At 43.3% G+C, this 27,013-nt stretch overlaps 1 protein-coding gene across 1 annotated transcript in view; it reads right to left on the minus strand.

The window, feature by feature from the left end:
- gpr158a (G protein-coupled receptor 158a) overlaps positions 1–27,013 on the minus strand; it is a 445,865-nt gene that overhangs the window by 13,013 nt on the left and 405,839 nt on the right. Inside the window, exon 9 of the mRNA XM_078416117.1 lies at positions 13,736–13,841. Within this exon, the coding sequence (XP_078272243.1) occupies positions 13,736–13,841 (106 nt within the window). The remainder of the gene's footprint in view (positions 1–13,735; positions 13,842–27,013) is intronic.

Consider the following 27,013-nt stretch of genomic DNA (forward strand, 5'->3'; position numbering starts at 1 on the left):
AGCATCTCTGGAGAGAAGGCAGTGGAGGCCAGTTCGTTGGATGCTTTCAAGAGAGAGCTGGATAGAGCTCTTAAGGATAGCGGAGTGAGGGGGTATGGGGAGAAGGCAGGAACGGGGTACTGATTGAGAGTGATCAGCCATGATCGCATTGAATGGCGGTGCTGGCTCGAAGGGCTGAATGGCCTACTCCTGCACCTATTGTCTATTGTCTATTGTCTATTGAGTGAGTCTGACAGTGGCTAATCGCAAATTGGAGGAACAGCATCTCATATTTCGCCTGGGTAGCTTACAACCCAATGATATAAATATTGATCTCTCTAACTTTGTAACCTTTGTACTCCCTTTCTCTCCATCCCTCCCCCACCCAAGTCACACCAGGTTCCCGTTCTCACCAAGAAAACAACTAACAATGGCTTGTTTCCTTTTTCATCATTACTTTTTTTGCATATCTTTCATGCACTTGTTCAATATCTCTCTATATCATTGTCAATATATCTCTCGTTTCCTTTTACCCTGACTAGTGTGAGGAAGGGGCTCAACCCGAAACATCACTCATTCCTCCCACCTGCCTGTCCCACTGAGTTACACCAGCACTTTGTGTCTATATTTGGTTTAAAACAACATCTGCAGTTCCCTCCTACTCCCTTCTATTGACTGCATCGACACCACGCTGCCTCGACAAGGCAGTGTGTCTAATCAAGGACCAGTCTCAATCCGATTGCTCCTTCTTCATCCCTCTCCCATCTGGTAAGTTACACAAGTTTGAAAACACATACCATAGGAAGAGTTTTTTCACAACTGTCATCTACCAACTGAATAGTCCTCTCGTCAGCTAGTGTGCATTCCTGACCGCCCAGCTACCTCATTGGAGACCTCTGAAATTTGTATAATCAGACTTCATCGGACTTCAGTGCCATATCGCGCACTAAATGTTGTACCCTTTATCCTTAATATGTGCACTATGGACTGCCTGATTATATTCATGTACATAGTATTTTCTTTGACAGAATAGCACACAAACAAACATTTCTGACTGTACCTCAGTACATGTGATGATAATAAACTAAACTACTCTACAGCAGGCGTTAAAGAAACAAATTGCCTCATTTTTAACCCTCAGTTTACTCAACAGAAAAAATCCAACAATTTATCTTAGATTTTTGACTTTATTCTGCAGTGATTTATTTCTTTCCACTTCACTCTTTTTCTCCTCCCACTTCACTCACTCAGAGGGTGAGAAAGGAATAACATTAAAAAAAAAGTGGATTTTGAATTGTTTAAAAATATAAAATGGATGAAAGTGCATTTGGATGAATGCGTGCCCCATCAGTCTTTTAAATGTCAATATCCCTGCTTCCAGTTGCAATCTGTGATTAAAATATAAATTATCTATTCAATTGATTCATCTTCATCCACAGCTGCTATTAGTAATAAGGTCAGGAGTAAAATTAGTTCACTCATTTACAACTAGATATGAAATGAAACGTTCTTTGTTGGGATTGGGTAGGGTAGAACCAAACCTGAATAGCGGGATTTGATTTTCCCAGCCATAGTCACAGTCACTGACTGGGCAATGGAAACGTATTAATAAATCCCAATCTTAAACTAACAGTCAACTTACCTCATGCACACTGGCAATGGCAATAAATGACCTCAGCCTAAATGCAATGATTTAATGCAATGATTTAGTGCAATGATTAATGATTTGGGAATAGCTCCATCCAAGACCGCAAGAAATTGTAGCGAATTGTGGCCGCAGCTCAGACCATCACACAAACCAACCTTCCTTTTATTGACTCCAATTATATTTCACACTGCCTCGGCAAGGCAGCAGCATAATGAAGGACAAGTCACACCCTGACCACTCCCACTTCTTCTCTCTCCTATCAGAAAAAGGTATTGAAAACGCACACCACCAGATTTGGCGACAATTTCTTCCCAGCTGTTATCAGGCAACTGAATCATCCCACCACAACCAGAGTGCAGTGCTGAACTACTATCTACCTGTTTGATGACCCCTGGACTCTCCTTGATTGGACTTTTCTGGCTTTACCTTGCACTAAACGTTTTTCCCTTATCATGTATCTATACACTGGTTGTAATCATGTATTGTCTTTCTGCTGACTGGTGAACACGCAACAAAAGCTTTTCACTGTACCTTGGTACGCATGACAATAAGCTAAACTGAACTGAACTAATGGGTTCATTTTCGACGGCTGCACAAGAGACAGATTTAAAAAAATGTAAAATATGTCTTTTTGTACGTGATCTAAATGTCTATACAGGTTCTTCCCCTTTTCTTAGAAATGGTTCAATAATCTTAGAATTGATAACTCTTCAATGTTATACATGACAAGAAGCAATAATATTGTGTGCAACAGATCGAATAAAGTCATGCTGTGTCAATAAAGGTTGAGAAATTAATTGATTAATTGCATTTACAAACTTAATATTCAAAAAGAAAATGAATCAAATGTGGCTTCAATACTGCAGACAAGTAATAATACACCTATGAATGGATATTAGCAGGTTGTACTTGGCAAATTGTGAAGAGCTATTTTCCCTTTAAGAAAGGGTGCAAAAAAAAGCCTGGGAACTACAGCCAGAACGTTATATCAGTGATGGGTAATTATTAGAAGGGGTTCTGATCAATACGATCTATATGCATTGGATAAGGCAAAGACAATTTCAATATAGTCAGAAAAAGACACAAAGTGCTGGAGTCATTCAGTGAGTCAAGCAGCATCCCTGGAAAACATTTCTTCAGACACACTATCCTTGGTAGGTAGAGAATAATCAGTGTGGCTTTGCGCATGGGAAATCATGTCTCATCAATTTAATTACATTTTTTTAAGAGGTGACCAAGGAGATTGATGAGGATAGTGTGGGAGACATTGTCTACATGTACTTTTGCAAGGGCTTTGACAAGGTATGGCATGAGAGGCTAGTCTTGATGGTTAGATTACATGGGATTTGCCAATTGGTTACAAAATTGGCTTGAAGGTAAAAAAACACAGGGCAGTGTTAAGGTGTTGTCACAGACTGGAGGGCTGTAAAAAGTGGTGAACCATAAGGGTTGGTGCCGAGTGCACTGTTGTTCATTATTTGTTCATTGTTTGTGAATGTAGGGGTGTGATTAGTGAGTTTGCAAATGGCCTAAAATTAGTGGAGTGGTTAACAACGAAGAAAGTTACTTAAAATTACAACAGAATCTTAATCAACTGGTCCAAGGAAGAGCAAAAGGAGTTTAATTCCGATAAATGTGAGGTTTTAGACAATAGACAATAGACAATAGACAATAGGTGCAGGAGTAGGCCATTCAGCCCTTCGAGCCAGCACCGCCATTCAATGCGATCATGGCTGATCACTATCAATCAGTACCCCGTTCCTGCCTTCTCCCCATACCCCCTCACTCCGCTATCCTTAAGAGCTCTATCCAGCTCTCTCTTGAAAGCATCCAACGAACTGGCCTCCACTGCCTTCTGAGGCAGAGAATTCCACACCTTCACCACCCTCTGACTGAAAAAGTTCTTCCTCATCTCCGTTCTAAATGGCCTACCCCTTATTCTCAAACTGTGGCCCCTTGTTCTGGACTCCCCCAACATTGGGAACATGTTATCTGCCTCTAATGTGTCCAATCCCCTAATTATCTTATATGTTTCAATAAGATCCCCCCTCATCCTTCTAAATTCCAGTGTATACAAGCCCAATCGCTCCAGCCTTTCAACATACGACAGTCCCGCCATTCCGGGAATTAATCTAGTGAACCTACGCTGCACGCCCTCCATAGCAAGAATATCCTTCCTCAAATTTGGAGACCAAAACTGCACACAGTACTCCAGGTGCGGTCTCACCAGGGCCCGGTACAACTGTAGAAGGACCTCTTTGCTCCTATACTCAACTCCTCTTGTTACGAAGGCCAACATTCCATTGGCTTTCTTCACTGCCTGCTGAACCTGCATGCTTCCTTTCATTGACTGATGCACTAGGACACCCAGATCTCGTTGAACTCCCCCTCCTCCTAACTTGACACCATTCAGATAATAATCTGCCTTTCTATTCTTACTTCCAAAGTGAATAACCTCACACTTATCTACATTAAACTGCATCTGCCATGTATCCGCCCACTCACACAACCTGTCCAGGTCACCCTGCAGCCTTATTGCATCTTCCTCACAATTCACACTACCCCCCAACTTAGTATCATCTGCAAATTTGCTAATGGTACTTTTAATCCCTCCGTCTAAGTCATTAATGTATATCGTAAATAGCTGGGGTCCCAGCACCGAACCTTGCGGTACCCCACTGGTCACTACCTGCCATTCCGAAAGGGACCCATTTATCCCCACTCTTTGCTTTCTGTCTGTTAACCAATTTTCTATCCATGTCAGTACCCTACCCCCAATACCATGTGCCCTAATTTTGCCCACTAATCTCCTATGTGGGACCTTGTCGAAGGCTTTCTGAAAGTCGAGGTACACCACATCCACTGACTCTCCCTTGTCAATTTTCCTAGTTACATCCTCAAAAAATTCCAGTAGATTTGTCAAGCATGATTTCCCCTTCGTAAATCCATGCTGACTCGGAACGATCCCGTTACTGCTATCCAAATGCTCAGCAATTTCGTCTTTTATAATTGACTCCAGCATTTTCCCCACCACTGATGTCAGACTAACTGGTCTATAATTACCCGTTTTCTCTCTCCCTCCTTTCTTAAAAAGTGGGATAACATTTGCTATCCTCCAATCCACAGGAACTGATCCTGAATCTATAGAACATTGAAAAATGATCTCCAATGCTTCCACTATTTCTAGAGCCACCTCCTTAAGTACTCTGGGATGCAGACCATCAGGCCCTGGGGATTTATCAGCCTTCAGTCCCATCAGTCTACCCAAAACCATTTCCTGCCTAATGTGGATTTCCTTCAGTTCCTCCATCACCCTAGGTTCTCCAGCCCCTAGAACATTTGGGAGATTGTGTGTATCTTCCTCAGTGAAGACAGATCCAAAGTAACGGTTTAACTCGTCTGCCATTTCTTTGTTCCCCATAATAAATTCCCCTGCTTCTGTCTTCAAGGGACCCACATTTGCCTTGACTATTTTTTTCCTCTTCACGTACCTAAAAAAACTTTTGCTATCCTCCTTTATATTATTGGCTAGTTTACCCTCGTACCTCATCTTTTCTCCTCGTATTGCCTTTTTAGTTAACTTTTGTTGCTCTTTAAAAGAGTCCCAATCCTCTGTCTTCCCACTCTTCTTTGCTATGTTATACTTCCTCTCCTTAATTTTTATGCTGTCCCTGACTTCCCTTGTCAGCCACAGGTGTCTCTTACTCCCCTTAGAGTCTTTCCACCTCTTTGGAATAAATTGATCCTGCAACCTCTGCATTATTCCCAGGAATACCTGCCATTGCTGTTCTACCGTCTTCCCTGCTAGGGCCTCCTTCCAATCAATTTTGGCCAGCTCCCGCCTCATGCCTCTGTAATCCCCTTTGCTATACTGTAATACCGACACTTCCGATTTTCCCTTCTGCCTTTCCATTTGCAGAGTAAAACTTATCATGTTGTGATCACTGCCTCCTAATGGCTCTTTTACCTCTAGTCCCCTTATCAGATCAGGATCATTACACAACACTAAATCCAGAATTGCCTTCTCCCTGGTAGGCTCCAGTACAAGCTGTTCTAAGAATCCATCTCGAAGGCACTCTACAAACTCTCTTTCCTGGGGTCCATTTCCAACCTGATTTTAGTTTAGTTTAGTTTAGTGATACAGCATGGAAACAGGCCCTTCGGCCCACCGTCCAACCGTCCGCCCCGACCAACGACTCCCACACATTAACACAATCCTACACACACTAGGGACAATTTACATTTGTATCAAGCCAATTTACCTACAAACCTGTACGTCCTTGGAGTGCGGGAGGAAACCGAAGAACTTGGACAAGACCCACATGGTCACGGGGAGAACATACAAACTCCGTAAAGACAGTACCCTTAGTCGGGATCGAACCCGGGTCTCCGGCGCTGCAACTCTGCCGCGGTATAACAAACCAGGGCAGGTAATAAGAGGGTTATTACGGCCTGGAGTAAATCCTGTCCTGGTATGACAAATCAGGGCAGGACTTACTCAGTAAATGGTAGAGTCCCAGGGACTATGGAAGAGCAGAGAGACCAAAGGTACATAGGTACATAGGTCCATGAAGGTGGTGACACAGGTGAACGGGGTGGTGGAGAAATTGTTTGGCATGCTTGCCTTTATCAGTCAGGGTTTTGAGTACAGGAAATGGGATATGCTATGACTGCACAAGATGCTGGTAAGGTCACATTTGGAGTATTGTGCACAGTTAGGCATGAGTCATTAAACTGGAAAAGATTTATGAGAATGTTTCTCGGCCTGGAAGGTTTGAGTTACAAGGAGAGGCTTGATATACTGGCTTGTTTTTGTCTGGTATGCAGGAGGTTGATGGGTGACCTTCTCAGTTTCGGTTTAGTTCATTGTCACGTGCACCGAGGTACAGTGAAAAGCTTTTGCTGCATGCTAATCAGTTAACAGAAAGGAGTATTTAAAATCGGTGGGCCTAGATTAGGTGACTAGGCCCATTTTCTCACCCCAGAGTGGGAGAGTCTAAAATTAGAGGGCACAGTGTTAAAGTGAGAGAGGAAAGATTTTAAAGGGGTGTGAGGGACAACGTCTTCACACCGATGGTGGGGTGTACATGGAATGGGCTGTCAGGGGAAGTGGGTGAATTTAAAATACATCTGGACAGGTGCATGGATCGGAAAGGTGTGGACATTTAGAAACATAGAAAAATAACTGCAGGAGTAGGCCATTTGGCCCTTCGAACCACCACCGCCATTGAATATGATCATGGCTGATCATCTAAAATCAGTACCCTGTTCCTGCTTTTTTTCCCATATCCCTTAATTCCATCATCCCCAAGAGCTAAATCTAACTTCCCTTGAAAACATCCAGTGAATTGGCCCACACTGCCTTCTGTGGCAGATAATTCCACAGATTCACAACTCTCTGGGTGAAGATGTTTTTCTTCATCTCAGTCCTAAATGGCCTACCTCTTATTCTTAAACTGTGACCCCGAGTTCTGGACTCCCCTAACATCGGGAACATTTTTCCTGCATCTCGCCTGTCCAATCCTTTAAGAATTTTGTATGCTTCTATCAGATCTCCTCTCATCTTTCTAAATTCCAGTCAATACAAATTTCTGGGCCAATGCAGGCAAGTGGGGCTAGCTTGGTTGGCATGGACGAGTTGTGCTGAAGGGCCTGTTTCTGTTCAGTATATCTCTGTGACTACACTACAATTAAAATCCTTTTAATTTTTTGATAATTATACCCTATTCTATATCTGACATTCATATAAGTGGATAGGAAAAGACATGATGACAAAACATGGGAACCAGGCATAGAACATATTGAGGCATATTGTGATGAGATTAGAGTCTCAAATGCATGCATTTTCCAAATGTATGTAGAATTAAAATCTCTTTTGCATCCAGATTCAGATTAGCTTATTGTTATATGCATGAGGATGCAATGAGGTTCCTTCTTCACTTGAAGCTCTCAGAGTAAACAGTGTGCACAGAGTTTGATTGCATATGAAGGTATGACTGATTCAGAGGGATTTGCAAAGAGTTAGATTCTGGTCATACAAAGCTGTCAGGCTCAATAGGTGCAAACACAGGTAAGTCTTTTCATATTTAATTTACAAAACAAATCAACAATATTTATAAAAGTGAAGCGTCACTCACAAAATGCCGGTCTGATCTGACAAATGATTGAGACTGGAGGTTGAGAATGCAGCAGATGGCGGGTGCAGTTTGTGTATAATTTCAAGCTCCAGGAGTTTGTCTCATTATGCTTCAAGTCAATTACAGCAGCGGATGGTACACAGACAAAAAAGTGCATTTCAGTGAAATGCATTGGAAAAGACAGCAATAAAAGACACAGGGGTTGATTGTTTACTTGTAACACGGTGTCGGTGGTGTGCTTCCTTGGGGTTGCGTTGTGCTGAGCCTGCTAGATGAAGTGAGGCTGCCTCTTTAATTATAGACAACACTTCCCCACAAGAGTCGGAGAAGGAATGGTGGAGAAGACAAAAGTGGCTACACATGTAGATAAGAGTGGCAAGGAAGGCATTTTTTTTTTTTAGAGATACAGCGGGGAAACAGGCCCTTCGGCCCACCGGGTCCGCGCCGCCCATCGATCCCCGCACATTAACACTATCCTACACCCTAGGGACAATTTTTACATTTGCCCAGCCAATTAACCTACATACCTGTGCGTCTTTGGAGTGTGGGAGGAAACCGAAGATCTCGGAGAAAACCCACACAGGTCACGGGGAGAACGTACAAACTCCGTACAGACGGCGCCCGTAGTCAGGATCGAACCTGGGTCTCCGGCGCTGCATTCGTTGTAAGGCAGCAACTCTACCGCTGCGCCACCGTGCCGCCCTGGCATATGCTAGCTCACCTTCGCTGGTCAGGGCTTTGAGTATAAATGTCAGATCATCATAATGGAACTCTAATGGGCTTTGTGTAGGCTGCATTTGGAGTGTTGTGTGCAGTACCAGTTGCCTCATTGCAGGAGGACGTGAATGCTTTGGAGAGGATGCAAAAGAGGTTTACTAAAATGCTGCTTGGATTAGAGGGTATTAGCTACAAGGGGAGGTTGGAAAATCTTGGATTGTTTTCTCTGGAACACCAAAGATTCAGGGGAGTCCTGATAGAAGTATACAAAATACTGAGAGGTATGGATAGGGTAGACAGTTGGAGCTTTTTTTTTCCAGTATGGAAATATCAGTCGAGAGGGTGTAGCTTTAAGGCGAGAGGGCCATAGGAAATGTGTGGGGGGAGGTTATTATATGCAGAGGGTGGTGGGTGCCTGGAACACAATGCCAGGGGCAATGGTGGAGGCAAATACGATAGTGGTGTGTAAGAGACATTTAGATAAACACATGGATATGCAGGAAAGGGAGGGATATGGATCATGTTCAGACAGATGTGATTAGGTTATCTTGGCATCATGTTCAGCATGGACATTGTGGGTTAAGGGTTTGCTCTGTGCTGTACTTTTCTATGCTCTACATTCTAGGACAAGAGTATTTTAAGCTATTGCCGAGGGGAGATAGAAAGAATGAAGCTGATATCTGTGATAAGGTGCAGACCATAGCTGTCAAGATAAAAATTACTTTCAGAACTGATAATCGAAATAAAACAAATTAAAATGTATCAAATTGAAATAAAGGTGCAGGCACATGTGTGAAAAGAAAGGGGGTTTACTTGGAATTATGAACCTCAACCTGTTCACAAGGTTAGAGCATGACTCATCAGAAGATGAGGTATTGTTCCTTCAGTTGACACTAAGCAATTATTATATAATGCAGGAGGGGAAAAGCAGACAGTTGGAGTAGAAGGGGGATGCCAAATTAAAATGACCTGCAACTGTAATCCCAGGTTCACCTCCTTAACTGAATGAAGGTGTACAGCAATGCAATAGTCTCATCTGTTTTTTGGTTTCTCCATTGCATGCAATGCACCATATTGGAAGATGTGCAAATGAATCACTACTTCTGTCTCAGAAGGCAGTGGAGGCCAATTCTCTGAATGTATTCAAGAGAGAGCTAGATAGAGCTCTTAAGGATAGCGGAGTCAGGGGGTATGGAGAGAAGGCAGGAACGGGGTACTGATTGAGAATGATCAGCCATGATCACATTGAATGGTGGTGCTGGCTCGAAGGGCCGAATGTCTATTGTCTATTCAGTTAGAAGGGCTGTTTGGACCCTGTAAGGTGGGGAGGGAATTGATAAAAGGTTAGGTGTTACATCTTCTGCAGTGGCATGGAAAATGTACCACTTCCTCTCCCCTGCCAGCTCAGTTCAGAAGAGACCATTCCCTAGAACTTTTCCATCTCTACCAGCTACTCTGTTTTTCACACCAACTTTCTAATGCAACTGTTTGATTTTGAGTTTAGTTCAATGTCATGTTTACCGTGAAAAGCTTTTGTTGCGTGCTAACCAAATATGCCCCATCCTTCCTAATATCGATTCCCTTCTCTTCCCATTGACCGAGATGCAACAGGTCTTTCAGATGAAGGACAAATTCACCTGAATTTCTTCAAGTTTAGCTTACTGTAATTGTTGCTCGATGTTTTCACTTCTACATCAGATATGCTAAAGGCAGATTGGGTGATCACTCTGTGGAACATCTCATTTGGTCTGCATGTGTAACCCTGAATGTCCAATCGCGTATTGCTTTAATTCTCTGCCCCTGCATCACCCACTCTGATTTATCTGTCTTTGGCCTCAAACATTGATTCAGTGATGTCCAGTTTAAGCTTGAGGAACAGTAATTCATCTTCCAACTGCAGACATGATAACTGTCAGGATTTACTACTGAGTTTACTAGTTTAAGATAAACTCTCACTTGTGTTTAGGTGAACATTTATATTTCAACTTGCCCCGATATCATTTCGTTTCAACTGCTGGCTTTTAATGGAAAAGACTTTGGCATGTATCACAGACTCTGTTCTGTTCAGCTCACTTGCTCTGTAACTTAAAACATGCTTGTCTTCTCATCTGGATGCTGGAGTAACTCAGCGAGACAGGCAGCATCTCTGGAGAGAAGGAATGGGTGCCATTTCGGGTCGAGACCCTTCTTCAGACGTTTTACAATTTTGGTGTTTGGGTCCCTGACCCAAAACGCCAACTGTTACTCTCCCCACCGAAGCAGCCTGATCCGCCAACTGCTTTTAGTATTTCTGCTGTTGCAGGAACATGGAATTGAAAAGATTAATGGCAGAGCAAGCTCAGTTTCATGATGCTCCTCTGCAAGTGTAATTTCAAGAATTGCCTTTGTGGAGACATCCAGAGTGGGACATTAATGAATGTTCCTCCAGCGAGCTCTGCTTTGCATGGGTTCATTCAGTGCCATTCTTGCCTGTGAATTGGATGGTCATCCAACACTCACTGAGGTGTCCTGAGGGTGTAACTGAAGTAGTGTGCTGGAAGCAATCTTTTATAAATAAGATGTTAAAGTGGTCCACTTCTGGTCATTCCCACCATTGATTTGGTGCATTCTGCGTTCAATATTTTTCCATAATGCAAACAGTTTGAAGAGAGGTACAATCCAAGGTAAACATTTGAGTTTCTGGCAGAAATCAAAATATTTAGATGAAGAAAACATTTATTTGTGGTATCATAACACATAAACAGGCCCTTCGGCCCAACATGCCCATGCCTATCAAGATGCCCCAACTACATTAGTCCCACATGCAGGTGTTTGGCCCACACGCCTCTGAAGAAAGGTCCCGATATGAAACGTTGCCTATTTATGTTCTCCAGAGATATTGCTGGACCGCTGAGTTACTCCAGCACTTTTAAAATCCCTTCATCTTCTTGGAAATGTAATATTCATCCAAGTTTAAGTATCTCTGATTCAAAGGAAGCATTCTTTGGATATGAATTGCTGTGGAGAACTGATAGTACAGTGGAGTGTAGATCTTAGGTCTTGACTTGGCAAATTTCCATAAGGAAATGTCCAGTTTCATCTGATACTCCATAGGCACATTTGTCAGGTGTCCTCCTTGAATGGACAAATTTACTGCGTTGATTGTTAATGGAATCTGATATGCTTTCCTGTGTAATTTTCACCTTTTTTTACTGCCCTGCCAATTGAAAACCAAAATCTATACAGAGAAAGTTTTTTGCAGGGTTTTCCAGCTTACCCTCTCAAGGAAGGACAGTGAGAACCCTAAATATGGATTGGATCAAGTTACCTGTGGAATTAATATTTTATGCTGTGGTCTTCTTTTATTCTGGAAGTGATCTGCACGAGCAGTGATGAAATCAATAACTCTGAATTATCTTTGCATTTTTCTAATAACATAATATCCCATTACAGCCACTGAACTGGGTTTAATCATGGCATTAAGCAACCAGAAAAAAAAAAAAAATTGAAGATGAAGTGAAAAGTTGAAGTTTGACCTTCATTGTTTCCCTAAGGCAGTCCAACTACCCTAAGTAGAACCAAACACTTATACGTTAGCAAATAACATGAAAAAACACACTCAATTCTGTTCCATTACAAACTACCTCCGCAACAGCTTCGTAGTTCAGTAAGTAATTTGCCTGAAAAATTCTGGTTAATTTTTGGAAATTTAACTGAAAGATTCTGGTTACTTTTGGGAATTATTTTTAGCTCATTTCAGGATTTTGCTTTGTGTTCCTCCTTTGATCATATTGTTTTGAAAAGCCAGCACAAATAATGGGGAAATCTTAAAAAGAACAGGTCATAGAAATGATGCTGGCTCACTCTTTGAATTTGTGGTCCACTAGATCGGAGTCCAACAAGCTGAAAGCATCAGCTATTGGGTGGCACAGTGGGCGGCATGGTGGCGCAGCGGTAGAGTTGCTGCCTTACAGCGTTTGCAGCACCGGAGACCCGGGTTCGATCCCGACTACGTGTGCTGTCTGTACGGCGTTTGTACGTTCTCTCTGTGACCACGCAAGTTTTCTCCAAGATATTTGGTTTCCTCCCACACTCTAAAGACGTACAGGTATGTAGGCTAATTGGCTTGGTGTATGTGTAAATTGTCCCTAGGAAAGTGCACGATAGTATTAATGTGCGGGGATCGCTGGTCGGTGCAGACTCGGTGGGCCGAAGGGCCTGTTTCCGCACTGTATCTCTAAAAAAAAATCAATTTTGATGTAATTTCATGAAAAAAGATTTAACAAGCAATTTAAACACTAACATTGGCCCTGGTAAATTATCAGAAGTTGCCTATGACATCAAAGAAAGCTATTCCCAAAGATCTATTGAACTCTGTGAATTGAATTTCTTCTTTTCCAATATCGAAAGACCTTGAGGCCGTAAGAGCAGAATTAGGCCATTTAGCCCATCAAGTCTGCTCTGCCATTGGCTGATCTATTTTTCCTTCTCAACCCCATTCGCCTCCCTTTTCCCGATAACCTTTGACGTCCTTGAAACGCCCAATATTATCAGCTATGTGGATCTCTGCCACCCAGAAACCATGATGTCATCAAAAGATGTCATCAAGTGATGTCATTAAACAGATGATCATGTTCAAAGGCAGCAAACCAGAAAGTTTAAAAAACATCGTTGTTTTCACATTGATATTTTAAACTTTACAGATTATGCAAACTAAAAGTTGGAACACACATACGTGAAATATAAACAAACATTTTGTAAACTTCAGCTGGAAATATAAACAAATATTTTGTAAACTAAAACACTATCATTTCAAAATTCGCACAAATTAGTGAGACCAGAGAAGTTGCTAAGCAGTAAATATAGATGAATGAATTAGCAAAAGTTCAAATCCACACCATACAATAGAATATATTAATTTCAAGGTTTATTTTCTGACCACATTACTGAACTGGGAAGCTTTATAAAATAATGTACCTTTCAGAGCAGCAGTGTGAATTTCTTAACATCTGGCTACATTACTGATAACTTCAAACTGAACTGGGAAACTTTGTAAAACAAAATACGCTGCATCACTAGATACCTCTAGATATCTGCGCTAGACTGCGCCCATGCATATTCTGGTCTTTGCTGCTACTGTCACAGTGCAATGGCGGCTATTGCTGGACTATTTCACTTTTATTCACTATATAAAATGGGACTAAAATACTTTACAATGAACACTATATTTCAAAGGTTTGTTTTTCTTTGACAAAATAAGGAATAGGGAGAATACCTTAGGGATGAGAAGCAAGCCCAGGGTGACAGTCACGGTCAGGTGAGTGTGAACAAAGAAGAGCATGAGCATCCAGTCACTGTGGAGGCTTGACGCCAATGTAAACCTGCGGAAAAAAAAATCCAATCTTAAATTGGAAGGCATACACGATTTAAAGCTGTTATTTCAATTTAAGGTTGTTCCCAAGATAAACAAAGTAATTGACTGAAATAGAAAATTGCATTGCTTTAGCTTTACTTTAATTAAAATCATACCTGACTGCATAGATAAATGTTGAACATGCTCTAAAGTTTCAGCTTCTGACCACGGGCAAATGTTAATAGTCATCACAGATTTGCTGTTTAACAGGTAGACTTCATAAGAGACATTGACATTTTGCATTGTTTTGCGTTGTTAATCAGTTTAGTTTGCAACCCAGAGGAAGGGCCTCACCAAGATGGACCTAGCGGGTGTTGCTGAGGACTAAAAGGGACCTGGCAGGGGGCTGCTGAGAATTAAGAGGGACCCGGCAGGGGGTTGCTGAGAACTAGGAAGGACACAGCGGGGAGCCATTGCGAACTAGGAAGTGCCCAGCGAAGGGCCGACGTAAGAAGATAAGACTGTACGAAAAACTTTTAAAACTTTGTCACCGCCAGAAACCTGACGACTCTTTACGTGCTGCCAAGGCGAAGTCTGCTGTAAGATTTTAACAGATTGTATACAAACACAAAGAATTTCACTGTACCGAGGTACATGTGACAATAAAGCATCATTTATTACAGTTCATGAATGTTCTATTGTCTCATTGCTATGAGTCCATCTTTTTTGAAATCAAGTTTCTGTGTCTGCCTCGCCACTAAAATAGCTCTAACCATGTCCCTTGCGACTGCCACTGCGAGGGGACTAAAACTACTATTACCATTCATTCCATGTCTACTCAGTCAACAATCTCCAATGACAAAAATAGAAGAACCTATATAACTCGACCCTCGACATCATCTGCAGACCACAATTAGTACAAATTGGCAACAACACTTCCTCCTAGGTCATAGCCTCAAAGCTGCGTACTCAGTCCCCTGCTCCACTCCCTCGGGACTGTCATATGTTGAAAGACTGGAGCGACTAGGCTTGTATACACTGGAATTTAGAAGGATGAGAGGAGATCTTATCGAAACGTATAAGATTATTAAGGGGTTGGACACATGTTCCCAATGTTGGGGGAGTCCAGAACAAGGGGCCACAGTTTAAGAATAAGGGGTAGGCCATTTAGAACTGAGATGAGGAAAACTTTTTCAGTCAGAGAGTTGTGAATCTTTGGAATTCTCTGCCTCAGAAGGCAGTGGAGGCCAATTCTCTGAATGCATTCAATAGAGAGCGAGATAGAGCTCTTAAGGATAGCGGAGTCAGGGGGTATGGGGAGAAGGCAGGAACGGGGTACTGATTGAGAATGATCAGCCATGGTCACATTGAATGGCGGTGCTGGCTCGAAGGGCCGAATGGCCTCCTCCTGCACCTATTGTCTATTGTCTATTGTTTATTGTTAATACCCATGACTGTGTAGACGTACACTGCTCCAACACCATCTTTAAGAATCACCGACTATTGTTGTTTGACAAATAGTAGGTAATGACAAGTCAAAGGACAGGAGGGAGATTGAAAATCTGAATGGTGCCAGAACAACAATGAGCAAGGAGCTGAATGTTCACTTGAAGAGGGAAAAGTGGTGGATCCACAAACCTGTCGTCATCAGAGACAATGATAGAGAGAATCAACAGGCTCAAGTTCTCGGTCGTGCATATCTCTGAAAATCTTTTCTGGGCCCTGCACATCGATGAAATGACAAAGAAAGCTCATAAATGCCTCTGCTTCATTGGAAGGTTGTGGAGATTCGGTATGTTAATCAACACTCTATTGAACTTCTACGGGTGTACGGTGGAGAGCATACTGACTGGTTGTGTCACGGCCCGCTGCAGCAACTCGAATGCCCAGGAACTTGGGGACGACAGAGATTGGTAGACATTGCTCAGTTCATTACAGGTACTGACCTCCTCTTCAACAAAGGAATCTGTAGGAGGTACTGTCTCAAAAGGTCAGTCAATATCATCAAAGACCCACACCATCTTGTCCATGCTCTCATTTTACTACAACCATCAATAGGGCGGCACGGTAGAGTTGCTGCTTTACAGCGAATGCAGCGCCGGAGACTCAGGTTCGATCCTGACTACGGGTGCTGCACTGTAAGGAGTTTGTACGTTCTCCCCATGACCTGCGTGGGTTTTCTCCGAGATCTTCGGTTTCCTCCCACACTCCAAAGACGTACAGGTATGTAGGTTAATTGGCTGGGTAAATGTAAAAATTGTCCCTAGTGGGTGTAGGATAGTGTTAATGTACGGGGATCGCTGGGCGGCACGGACTTGGAGGGCCGAAAAGGCCTGTTTCCGGCTGTATGTATATGATATGATATGATATGATAAGATGCAGTACCCTGAAAGCCGTGGCCACCAGGTTCAAGAACAGCAACCATCAGGTTCTTGAACAATGCACCACACGAACCTCGGCAACTATGATCTTCTATGGACTGTACCTTTGGTTGTGTTACGGACTTTAATTTATGTACTCTCATGGTTACCCATTATTAGTTATTAATTTATTATAATACTGATTAATAACTGTATTTATCTGTGTGTTACTGTGTTTATGGGCCTGTTAAGCTGCAGCAAGTAAGCATGTCATTGTTCTGTTGCCAGTACACATGACAGTTAAACACTCTTGACACTTAATTTGACAAGGCAATTGGGCAGGAAATGGTGGAATCCGTAATGGACAACCAATCCACTCAGACAGAAAGCTAATTAAATGCTGAAATTAAACATCATCCCCACCTTGCGGGTTTTGCTGAGTTAGGCTGGGTATCACGTAGAAGTGAATGGTTTGCAGCAGAAAGGCAAAGCATGTAGATGAGAAAGAGAAGGAAGCAGACTAGGTCTTTGACAGACTGCTGAGCCACCAGCAGCAGACACAAGAAGGAAAGTCATTGCCAAACATATATCCTCAATGATGGATAGGGGACAGTTTCTTCCCAGCTGTTATCAGGCAACTGAACCATCCTACCGCAACTAGAGAGCAGTCCTGAACTACTATCTACCTCATTGGTGACCCTCGGCTATTTTTGATCGGACTTTACTGGCTTTATCTTGCACCAAACTTTATTCCCTTATCACGTATCTGTACACTGTGAGTGGATTGATTGTAATCATGGATTGTCTTTCCACTGACTACTTTGCACGCAACACAAGCTTTACACTGTACCTCTGTACACGTGACAATAAACTAAACTAAACTAAAGTGCAGTATGACCGCAAGGTCATTATCATTGATCCATCTGCTAATTGCCCAGATGGTGGTTATTCAACCCAATGCATCTGTTATCTAAATTATTATTCTTGATTTACAACTTCTTGACTCTATTTTTGTTAAATCTATCTTCCATGTTAAAAATATTTGTTGTTTAAACTGGGATAATCTGCATTTAAAATTCTTTGGACTCAAATGACCAGCCATGCTAATGAACTGATATTATAAAGTGGGCAATATGTATCCAACCACCTAAACACAGTATTAATTACAGACTCAACTCGATTTCTGATTTAGTTATTAATTCATTATGTTAAAACGCATCGGAAAATTAAAGAACTGTGCACAGTAGGAGTGGGAAGTCCAACTTAAGCCAAATTTGGATGGTGGTTTGGGACTAACATTGCAAATTAAAAGAAAATTATTTCAAAATTTGTGAACACTCCTCAACTAATTCAGTTCCTTTACTGAGTCTGAACCAGTGGGGGTTATTATTGAGGTGAGCGGAATCATGAATGAGTAAAATAGCGCACAGTTACTCTGAGTTACTCAGTTTAGTTCAGTTTAGTTTATTGTCACCTATACCGAAGTACAGTGAAAATCCTTTGTTGCGTGCTAACCAGTCAGCAGAATGATTAAAATCTATCCATTTACAGTGCAGAGGCATGAGAAGGGAATAACGTTTAGTGCAAGGTAAAGCCAGCAAAGTCCGATCAAGGATAGTCCGAGGGTTATCAAAGAGGAAGATAGTAATTTAGCACTTCACTCTGGTTGTGGTCGAGTTGCCTGATAACAGCTGGGAAGAAACTATCCCCGAATCCCCGAAACTCCAGCACTTTATTTCTCTTTTGAGAGCTGTACTGTGTGATATGACAGTACATTATTCTGCAGTGCCACCTACATGGGTCAGCATTGCAGTAAGAACTGAGATGAGGAAAAACTTTTTCAGTCAGTGAGTTGTGAATCTGTGGAATTCTCTGCCTCAGAAGGCAGTGGAGGCCAATTCTCTGAATGCATTCAAGAGAGAGCTGGATAGAGCTCTTACAGTCGATACAGTGGACCACACCATCCTTATTGACCGTCTCCGGTACGCGGTTGGCATTGATGGCACTGCCCTGAGCTGGTTCGCTTCGTACCTCAAAGATAGGAGTTTCGCCATCAACATAGGCAGTTATTCCTCTGCTCCAGCTAGCCTCTCCTGCGGAGTTCCACAAGGCTCCATCCTAGGCCCCATTCTCTTCTCTCTATACATGCTCCCCCTTGGCCAAATCATTCAAAGGCATGGCATTTCTTTCCACTGCTATGCCGATGACACTCAGCTTTACCTCCCCCTGAAACCCAACAACCAGTCAAATTTAAACAGCCTCTTACACTGCCTTGAGGACATAAAATGTTGGATGGCACAGAACTTCCTCCAATTAAATGAGAGCAAGTCTGAGGTCATCCTATTCGGCCCCCCCGACTCCATCAAATCGATAACAGGCAGTCTTGGAAGTCTATCCTGCCTAGTCAAACCGCATGTCAAAAACCTCGGCATGATATTTGACTCTGCATTAAAATTTGATAAGCAAGTCAACGCTGTGGTAAAAGCCAGCTTCTTCCAACTTCGAACCATAGCTAAAATCAAACCTTTCCTCCAATTCGACGACACAGAAAAAATCATTCACGCTTTCATTTCCTCCCGCCTAGACTACTGCAACTCCCTATACACTGGGATCAGCCAATCTTCCCTGTCCCGCCTGCAACTGGTCCAAAACGCCGCAGCGAGACTCCTGACGGGTACCCGTAAAAAGGACCACATCACCCCGATTCTGGCCTCTCTCCACTGGCTCCCTGTACGGTACAGAATCAACTTCAAGCTCCTCCTATTCACGTATAAAGCCCTAAATGGACATTCCCCCCCCCTACATCAAAAATCTTCTAACCTCCCTCTCTAACTCCAGGTCCCTCAGGTCGGCCGACTTGGGGCTACTCACTATCCCGCGGTCTAGGCTTAAGCTCAGGGGTGACCGCGCTTTTGCGGTTGCAGCTCCTAGACTGTGGAACAGCATCCCTCTCCCCATCAGAACTGCCCCCTCCATCGACTCCTTTAAGTCCAGGCTCAAAACCTATTTCTACTCCCTAGCGTTTGAGGCTCATTGAGGAGGCGCTGTGAACTGTTTGCGTGCTACTGTATGTTTCATTTTTTTCCTTAGTACCTAATCAGATGTACAACACTTTGGTCAATGTGCGTTGTTTTTAAATGTGCTATTCAAATAAAATTGACTTGACTTGATTTGACTTGACTTAAGGATAGCGGAGTCCGGGGGAATGGGGAGAAGGCAGGAACGGGGTACTGATTGAGAATGATCAGCCATGATCACATTGAATGGCAGTGCTGGCTCGAAGGGCCGAATGGCCTCCTCCTGCACCTATTGTCTATTGTCTATTGTCTAAGTCTACAAGGAGTTACAGAATATGGCTATTCATCCCTTCCACTGGAATGTGTCAATGTTGCATTGCATGGTGCCCATTTAGCAGGTGGAATGGTTCTTGCTGACGCAGACTTCCCTGCAGTCAATGGCAGCAAAGTGGGCCAGTGCCTTTCGTATGCAATCCTCCTATCATTATTTATAATCTGAATACCACATAGCACTCCGCTCGGGTGCCTGTCTTAATGCATTATGAATGAGAGGAAGGCACACTGTGATCAAACTTCCAATATTAGATAACTGTGTTTGGTACAGGTAAAGGGATGATTTGCAGACATTTTGGGACATTAAGTTTTCCACTGTACTTGTGGCAATAATAAAGCAATACCTATTCTAAATAGATAAAGCAAATCTAATGAAGAAGAAATCAAAAAGAAATGTAATAAAATTGGATAAAAAATAACAACTTGAGAATGAAGAAAGTAAGGAGTAGCAGGTGGGATAAAAGGGAATATATATATGAATAGGGAATCAAAAATATTGATGTAGACTAAGGACTGGAAAATTAGATCAAACAGTTATTACAAAATAATTATTTAATGTGATGCGCTTTGATGGATTTTAATTTAGCTTGGTTGTTATGCAGTTAGCAATCTGGGAATGGATTATTGCTCCTGTTCCTGCATCAACAAGACCTGCAGTGGATAATCTATCACATGCCATTGCTCCCATTAATATGAAAGCTGGGATTCTTTGGTGTAACCAGGACCCTATTGCCAGTTAGAGAAGCACCAATGATGACCAGATCCAAAAGGCCATTTTAAAATGATTTATATTTGGACAAAATGCACCCCATTTTCTGAAGATCCTGAAGAATAATGAGGCTATTTCCCCAATCCAATTCACATAAGCAAGTTCACTCTTGTTCTCTGGACCCATCCTGCTGCCTGGTTGCCTGCTATCCAGCCTGCGATATTGCATTGGCCTGCTTCTCCTGCTACCTTAGCTACGTAAACTTGCATTTTAGCTGTTCAGACTCTCTATCTGTCTCATAAATACCTCTTGTTTCTTTGACTTCTCTCATTAATTCTCTTATTGTTGGATGGCTGTATCACTTCTGCCATTTAATCATCTTCTGCTTTCCACTTAAACACTTGACAGAACACTGGTTTTTTTTAACACTTTTTGATGTGTTTTTGAAGGCGCCTTATCATTCTCAAATGAACTCAGTCATGGTTTAAGGCACAATTTGGTACCCATCCCACAGCAGCTCTTCTCGAGCAGGCTGACAGATGGCGTTAGCACAGCTGAATAGCAGGGATATGGGATGTAGCAAATTATATTATTTTGATCGTCTGCATTTAATGAGATTAAAAAAAGACGACAACACTGCAAAAGTCCATTGAGCAGATGACGGCAAGGCAATTGCCTGTAAAGTTTGAGATTAAAGTGGTAGATCATTAATGTAAATGATAATCCTACATTTTTAAATGCTTGTTTTACAAATGGGATATTCTGATAAATGACATTTACTATGAAGATGAATTGCCGTTGAAGAAGCCTGATTATGATAAACAATTTATATCAAGAATTATAAGGCAAGGAATAAGCTTTCAAGCTTTTAAGATTCAGGTTTTATTATTGTCACATGTACATTCTTCTTCTTGTGTCGTATGTCTTTTAGACCTGCAGCTCCGTTGAGGCGAGCCAGGCCAACGTGTCATCGTCCAGGTCAATCAGACCTCGTTCACCATTCGATGGCCGGTATTTGGGGCAACTGGTGACTATGTGCTCCACTGTCTGTGTTGGGTCCCCACACTCGCCGAAGGCACTGTCCACGAGACCCCACCTCTTCATCGCTACTCCATAGCGTCTGACGCCAGTCCTCAAGCGGTTGAGGGTTATCCACTGCTTTTGGGGCAGGTCCTGGCCATGGACGTCCATGGGTTCACCGATGTAGCGGTGTAGCCTAGATGGTTCCGCTGACTTCCACTGGTCTCTCCATCTCGTCTTGACCCAGGTGGCCTTGGAAGTGTCAACCGGTGTTGTACAGAGCAGCTCGTGGGCTTGCATGGCAAAGGGGCGCCGTGACTTGAGGCGCACGTGTCGTGGTGTCTCTGCGACGATCTGATGGAGAAGGTGGAAATCACTGGTCTGTGCCTTTCGAGATGATGTCACATGTACTGAGGTACAGTGAAAAGCTTTGTTTTGCATGCTATCCAAACAGAAAAGATGTACCATACTCAAATACAATCCAGTCAATTTTGCATAATATGTAAATCAAAGGGAAAGATATAGAGTACAGAATATAGTTCTCAGCATTGTAGTGTATAAGTTTCATGGACAAAGTCCAATGTTCACAATGGGGTAGAGAGAATCGAACAGTACTCTAACTTATGGTAGGACCGTTCAGTAGACAGAGGGGAAGAGGCTGTTCCTGACCCTGGTGATGCCACTTTAAAGTTTCTGTACCTTCTGCCAGACTGGAGCAGGGATAAGTAGGAATGACAGGGGTGGGACAAGTCTTTGATTATGTTGGCTGCTTTTCTGAGGCAGCGTGGGGCGTAGATGGAGTCAATGGTGCAAAATCTGGTCTGTGTGATGGACTGGGCTACATCTACAAGTCTCTGCAATGTAAAGGTCGGGAAGTTGGAGAGAGGATGACCATTGGCTGAAAGTAAGTACCTGCTAATAGTGGTAGGAACGGCAGTTTAAAAAGAGCGCCAATAGGGCACTGTTAATCAGTCTGTAAAGGTCAGGAAGTTGGAGAGAGGACCACCGTTGGCTGAAAGTGAGTGGCAATTACAGTGTAATAAGTCAGTTAGAAGAGAATACATGGATTGGTTGATCATTTAAGTGAGAAGTCTGGTAAATTGGACAATCAGGCAATTTAATTGGTGATATAAGCAAGACTTGCAAAAGGGTGCAGCCCAGTGAGAAAAGTGCGAGTCTTTGGCTGCGAGTCTTCGGCGAGGAGGGTACAATTGTTTTAAGCCTGAACTGTTTATAGACACAAGGTAATGGCGGAAATGTTGGTGCAGTGTGTTTCCTGCAGGATGTGGGAAGATAGGGACATCGCTGGAGCTTCTGGGAGCTACACCTGCAAGAACTGTGTCCAGGTGCAGCTCCTGAATGGACGTGTGGTGGAGTTGGAGAGGCAGTTGGATGACCTCAGGGCCATCCGGGAATGCGAAAGTTTCCTCGACAGGACCTATTGTGAGGCTGTCACGCCAAAGGGTCCAGGTCGAGCGAAGGTGGTTTCAGGGGGGAGTGGACGTGGACGTGGACTACAGGAGACCCCAGTGGCTGTGCCTATTGCAAATAGGTATACCCTCTTGGGAACTGTCGGGGCAGAAGACGTTTCCAGTCCGAGTGGCGGACCTGTTGGCAAGGATACTCGACAGGGGAGACCGAAGTCAGGAAGAGCCGTAGTGGTGGGTGACTCCATCGTCCGAGGGACGGACAGAAGATTCTGTGGCAGCAGGAGGGACTTGAGGATGGTCTGTTGCCTCCCTGGTGCCAGGGTTCGGCACATCACGGACCGGCTTCAGAAAATCCTAGTGAGGGAAGGCGATCAACCTGAAGTCGTTGTGCACGTGGGCACGAATGACGTCGGGCGGAAGAGGAAGGAGGTGCTACAGCGGGAGTTTAGAGAGTTAGGAAAAAGACTGAGAAGTAGGACGTCGAAGGTGGTTATCTCTGGACTGCTACCGTACCTCATGCTGGTGAGGCCAGGAACAGAGAGATAGAGGGTATGAATTTATGGCTGAGGGGCTGGTGCAGAGAGCAGGGATTTAGATTTCTGGACCACTGGGATCTCTTCTGGGCTAGGGGTGACTTGTACAAAAGGGACGGGTTACATCTTAACAGCAGGGGGACAACCATTCTGGCAGGCAGGTTTGCTAGTGTGACACCTGTGGCTTTAAACTAAGTAGTGGGGGGGAGGGGTTAACAAATTGGGAATATGAAGATGAGGTTAAAGGGAATACAGGAGATATTGCAGAAGACTCTCGGAAGAACGGGAACAGAAGTTCTAGAGGGGAAAAGAGATTAAGGGCAGGGCCAATTGTGACCGATGTGAGAGGGGAGGTAAATACAGAAGTTAAAGTGTTGTACTTAAATGCGCGTAGTATAAAAAATAAAGTGGATGACCTTGAGGCTCAGTTAGTCATGGGCAAGTATGATGTTGTAGGGATCACTGAGACATGGCTACAAGAGGACCAGGGCTGGGAACTGAATATTCAGGGGTACACAACGTATAGAAAAGACAGACAGGTGGGCAAAAGGGGTGGGGTTGCTCTGCTGGTAAAGAATGATATTCATTCCCTTGCAAGGGGTGACATAGAATCAGGAGATGTTGAATCAGTATGGATAGAAATGAGGAATTGTAAGGGTAAAAAGACCCTAATGGGAGTTATCTATAGGCCCCCAAACAGTAGCCTCGACATAGGGTGCAAGTTGAATCAGGAGATAAAATTGGCGTGTCACAAATGTAATGCTACGGTGGTTATGGGAGATTTCAACATGCAGGTAGACTGGGAAAAACAGGTTGGAAATGGACCCCAGGAAAGAGAGTTTGTAGAGTGCCTTCGAGATGGATTCTTAGAACAGCTTGTACTGGAGCCTACCAGGGAGAAGGCAATTCTGGATTTAGTGTTGTGTAATGATCCTGATCTGATAAGGGGACTAGAGGTAAAAGAGCCATTAGGAGGCAGTGATCACAACATGATAAGTTTTACTCTGCAAATGGAAAGGCAGAAAGGAAAATCGGAAGTGTCAGTATTACAGTATAGCAAAGGGGATTACAGAGGCATGAGGCAGGAGCTGGCCAAAATTGACTGGAAGGAGGCCCTAGCAGGGAAGACGGTAGAACAGCAATGGCAGGTATTCCTGGGAATAATGCAGAGGTTGCAGGATCAATTTATCCCAAAGAGGCGGAAAGACTCTAAGGGGAGTAAGAGACACCCGTGGCTGACAAGGGAAGTCAAGGACAGCATAAAAATTAAGGAGAGGAAGTATAACATAGCAAAGAAGAGTGGGAAGACAGAGGATTGGGACTCTTTTAAAGAGCAACAAAAGTTAACTAAAAAGGCAATACGGGGAGAAAAGATGAGGTACGAGGGTAAACTAGCCAATAATATAAAGGAGGATAGCAAAAGTTTTTTTAGGTACGTGAAGAGGAAAAAAATAGTCAAGGCAAATGTGGGTCCCTTGAAGACAGAAGCAGGGGAATTTATTATGGGGAACAAAGAAATGGCAGACGAGTTAAACCGTTACTTTGGATCTGTGTTTACTGAGGAAGATGCACACAATCTCCCAAATGTTCTAGGGGCCGGAGAACCTAGGGTTATGGAGGAACTGAAGGAAATCCACATTAGGCAGGAAATGGTTTTGGGTAGACTGATGGGACTGAAGGCTGATAAATCCCCAGGGCCTGATGGTCTGCATCCCAGGGTACTTAAGGAGGTGGCTCTAGAAATAGTGGAAGCATTGGAGATCATTTTTCAATGTTCTATAGATTCAGGATCAGTTCCTGTGGATTGGAGGATAGCAAATGTTATCCCACTTTTTAAGAAAGGAGGGAGAGAGAAAACGGGTAATTATAGACCAGTTAGTCTGACATCAGTGGTGGGGAAGATGCTGGAGTCATTTATAAAAGACGAAATTGCTGAGCATTTGGATAGCAGTAACAAGATCATTCCGAGTCAGCATGGATTTACGAAGGGGAAATCATGCTTGACAAATCTACTGGAATTTTTTGAAGATGTAACTAGGAAAATTGACAGGGGAGAGTCAGTGGATGTGGTGTACCTCGAATTTCAGAAAGCCTTCGACAAGGTCCCACATAGGAGATTAGTGGGCAAAATTAGAGCACATGGTATTGGGGGTAGGGTACTGACATGGATAGAAAATTGGTTGACAGACAGAAAGCAAAGAGTGGGGATAAATGGGTCCCTTTCGGAATGGCAGGCAGTGACCAGTGGGGTACCGCAAGGTTCGGTGCTGGGACCCCAGCTATTTACGATATACATTAATGACTTAGATGAAGGGATTAAAAGTACCATTAGCAAATTTGCAGATGATACTAAGCTGGGGGGTAGTGTGAATTGTGAGGAAGATGCAATAAGGCTGCAGGGTGACTTGGACAGGTTGTGTGAGTGGGCGGATACATGGCAGATGCAGTTTAATGTAGATACGTGTGAGGTTATTCACTTTGGAGGTAAGAATAGAAAGGCAGATTATTATCTGAATGGTGTCAAGTTAGGAAGAGGGGATGTTCAACGAGATCTGGGTGTCCTAGTGCATCAGTCACTGAAAGGAAGCATGCAGGTACAGCAGGCAGTGAAGAAAGCCAATGGAATGTTGGCCTTCGTAACAAGAGGAGTTGAGTATAGGAGCAAAGAGGTCCTTCTACAGTTGTACCGGGCCCTGGTGAGACCGCACCTGGAGTACTGTGTGCAGTTTTGGTCTCCAAATTTGAGGAAGGATATTCTTGCTATTGAGGGCGTGCAGCGTAGGTTCACTAGGTTAATTCCCGGAATGGCAGGACTGTCGTATGTTGAAAGGCTGGAGCAATTAGGCTTGTATACACTGGAATTTAGAAGGATGAGGGGGGATCTTATTGAAACATATAAGATAATTAGGTGATTGGACACATTAGAGGCAGGAAACATGTTCCCAATGTTGGGGGAGTCCAGAACAAGGGGCCACAGTTTAAGAATAAGGGGTAGGCCATTTAGAACGGAGATGAGGAATAACTTTTTCAGTTAGAGAGTGGTGAAGGTGTGGAATTCTCTGCCTCAGAAGGCAGTGGAGGCCAGTTCGTTGGATGCTTTCAAGAGAGAGCTGGATAGAGCTCTTAAGGGTAGCGGAGTGAGGGGGTATGGGGAGAAGGCAGGAACGGGATACTGATTGAGAGTGATCAGCCATGATCGCATTGAATGGCGGTGCTGGCTCGAAGGGCTGAATGGCCTACTCCTGCACCTATTGTCTATTGTCAAGCATTCATCAAAATGGTCGCCGAGTCTTCGCTTGGTTTTACCCACATACAGGAGGCCACATTTGGAACAGATTAAGGATTGGTCAAAGGATAGAAACAGAGTGTAGGAATACTCTAGTCAGCTATATGTTGAGAGAAGACTGTGTTCCATGGATCATAATAAATACAGGTACTGTGAGGAGAACGCAGAGAGGCTTTATGTGGATATAGATGCACTGTGCAAATGGACAAAGGCAAAGCAAATGGAATATAATATTGAAAAATGACATACAATGGCTGCAGTGTGTACAACTGCAGCTATTTGCCAATGCCTCTTTGGCAGCATTTGCCAAGCAGGGAACCTCTACAACTTCGGGCACGGGCAGCAGACACATTAAAATGCCACTATCTCCAAGTTCCTGTTCAAGGCAGAAATGACATCCTAAAGTTTTCATTCCTGGAACTTGCTAATACTGTGGTGAGAGCTTCTGTTATGCCATTGGTAGGGCAGGTATAAATATATAAAAACAGAACAGTCGTTTCATCGAAACACCT

This window comes from Rhinoraja longicauda, chromosome 2 (genome assembly GCF_053455715.1).
Source record: "Rhinoraja longicauda isolate Sanriku21f chromosome 2, sRhiLon1.1, whole genome shotgun sequence".
In the NCBI taxonomy this organism is placed as follows: domain Eukaryota; kingdom Metazoa; phylum Chordata; class Chondrichthyes; order Rajiformes; family Arhynchobatidae; genus Rhinoraja; species Rhinoraja longicauda.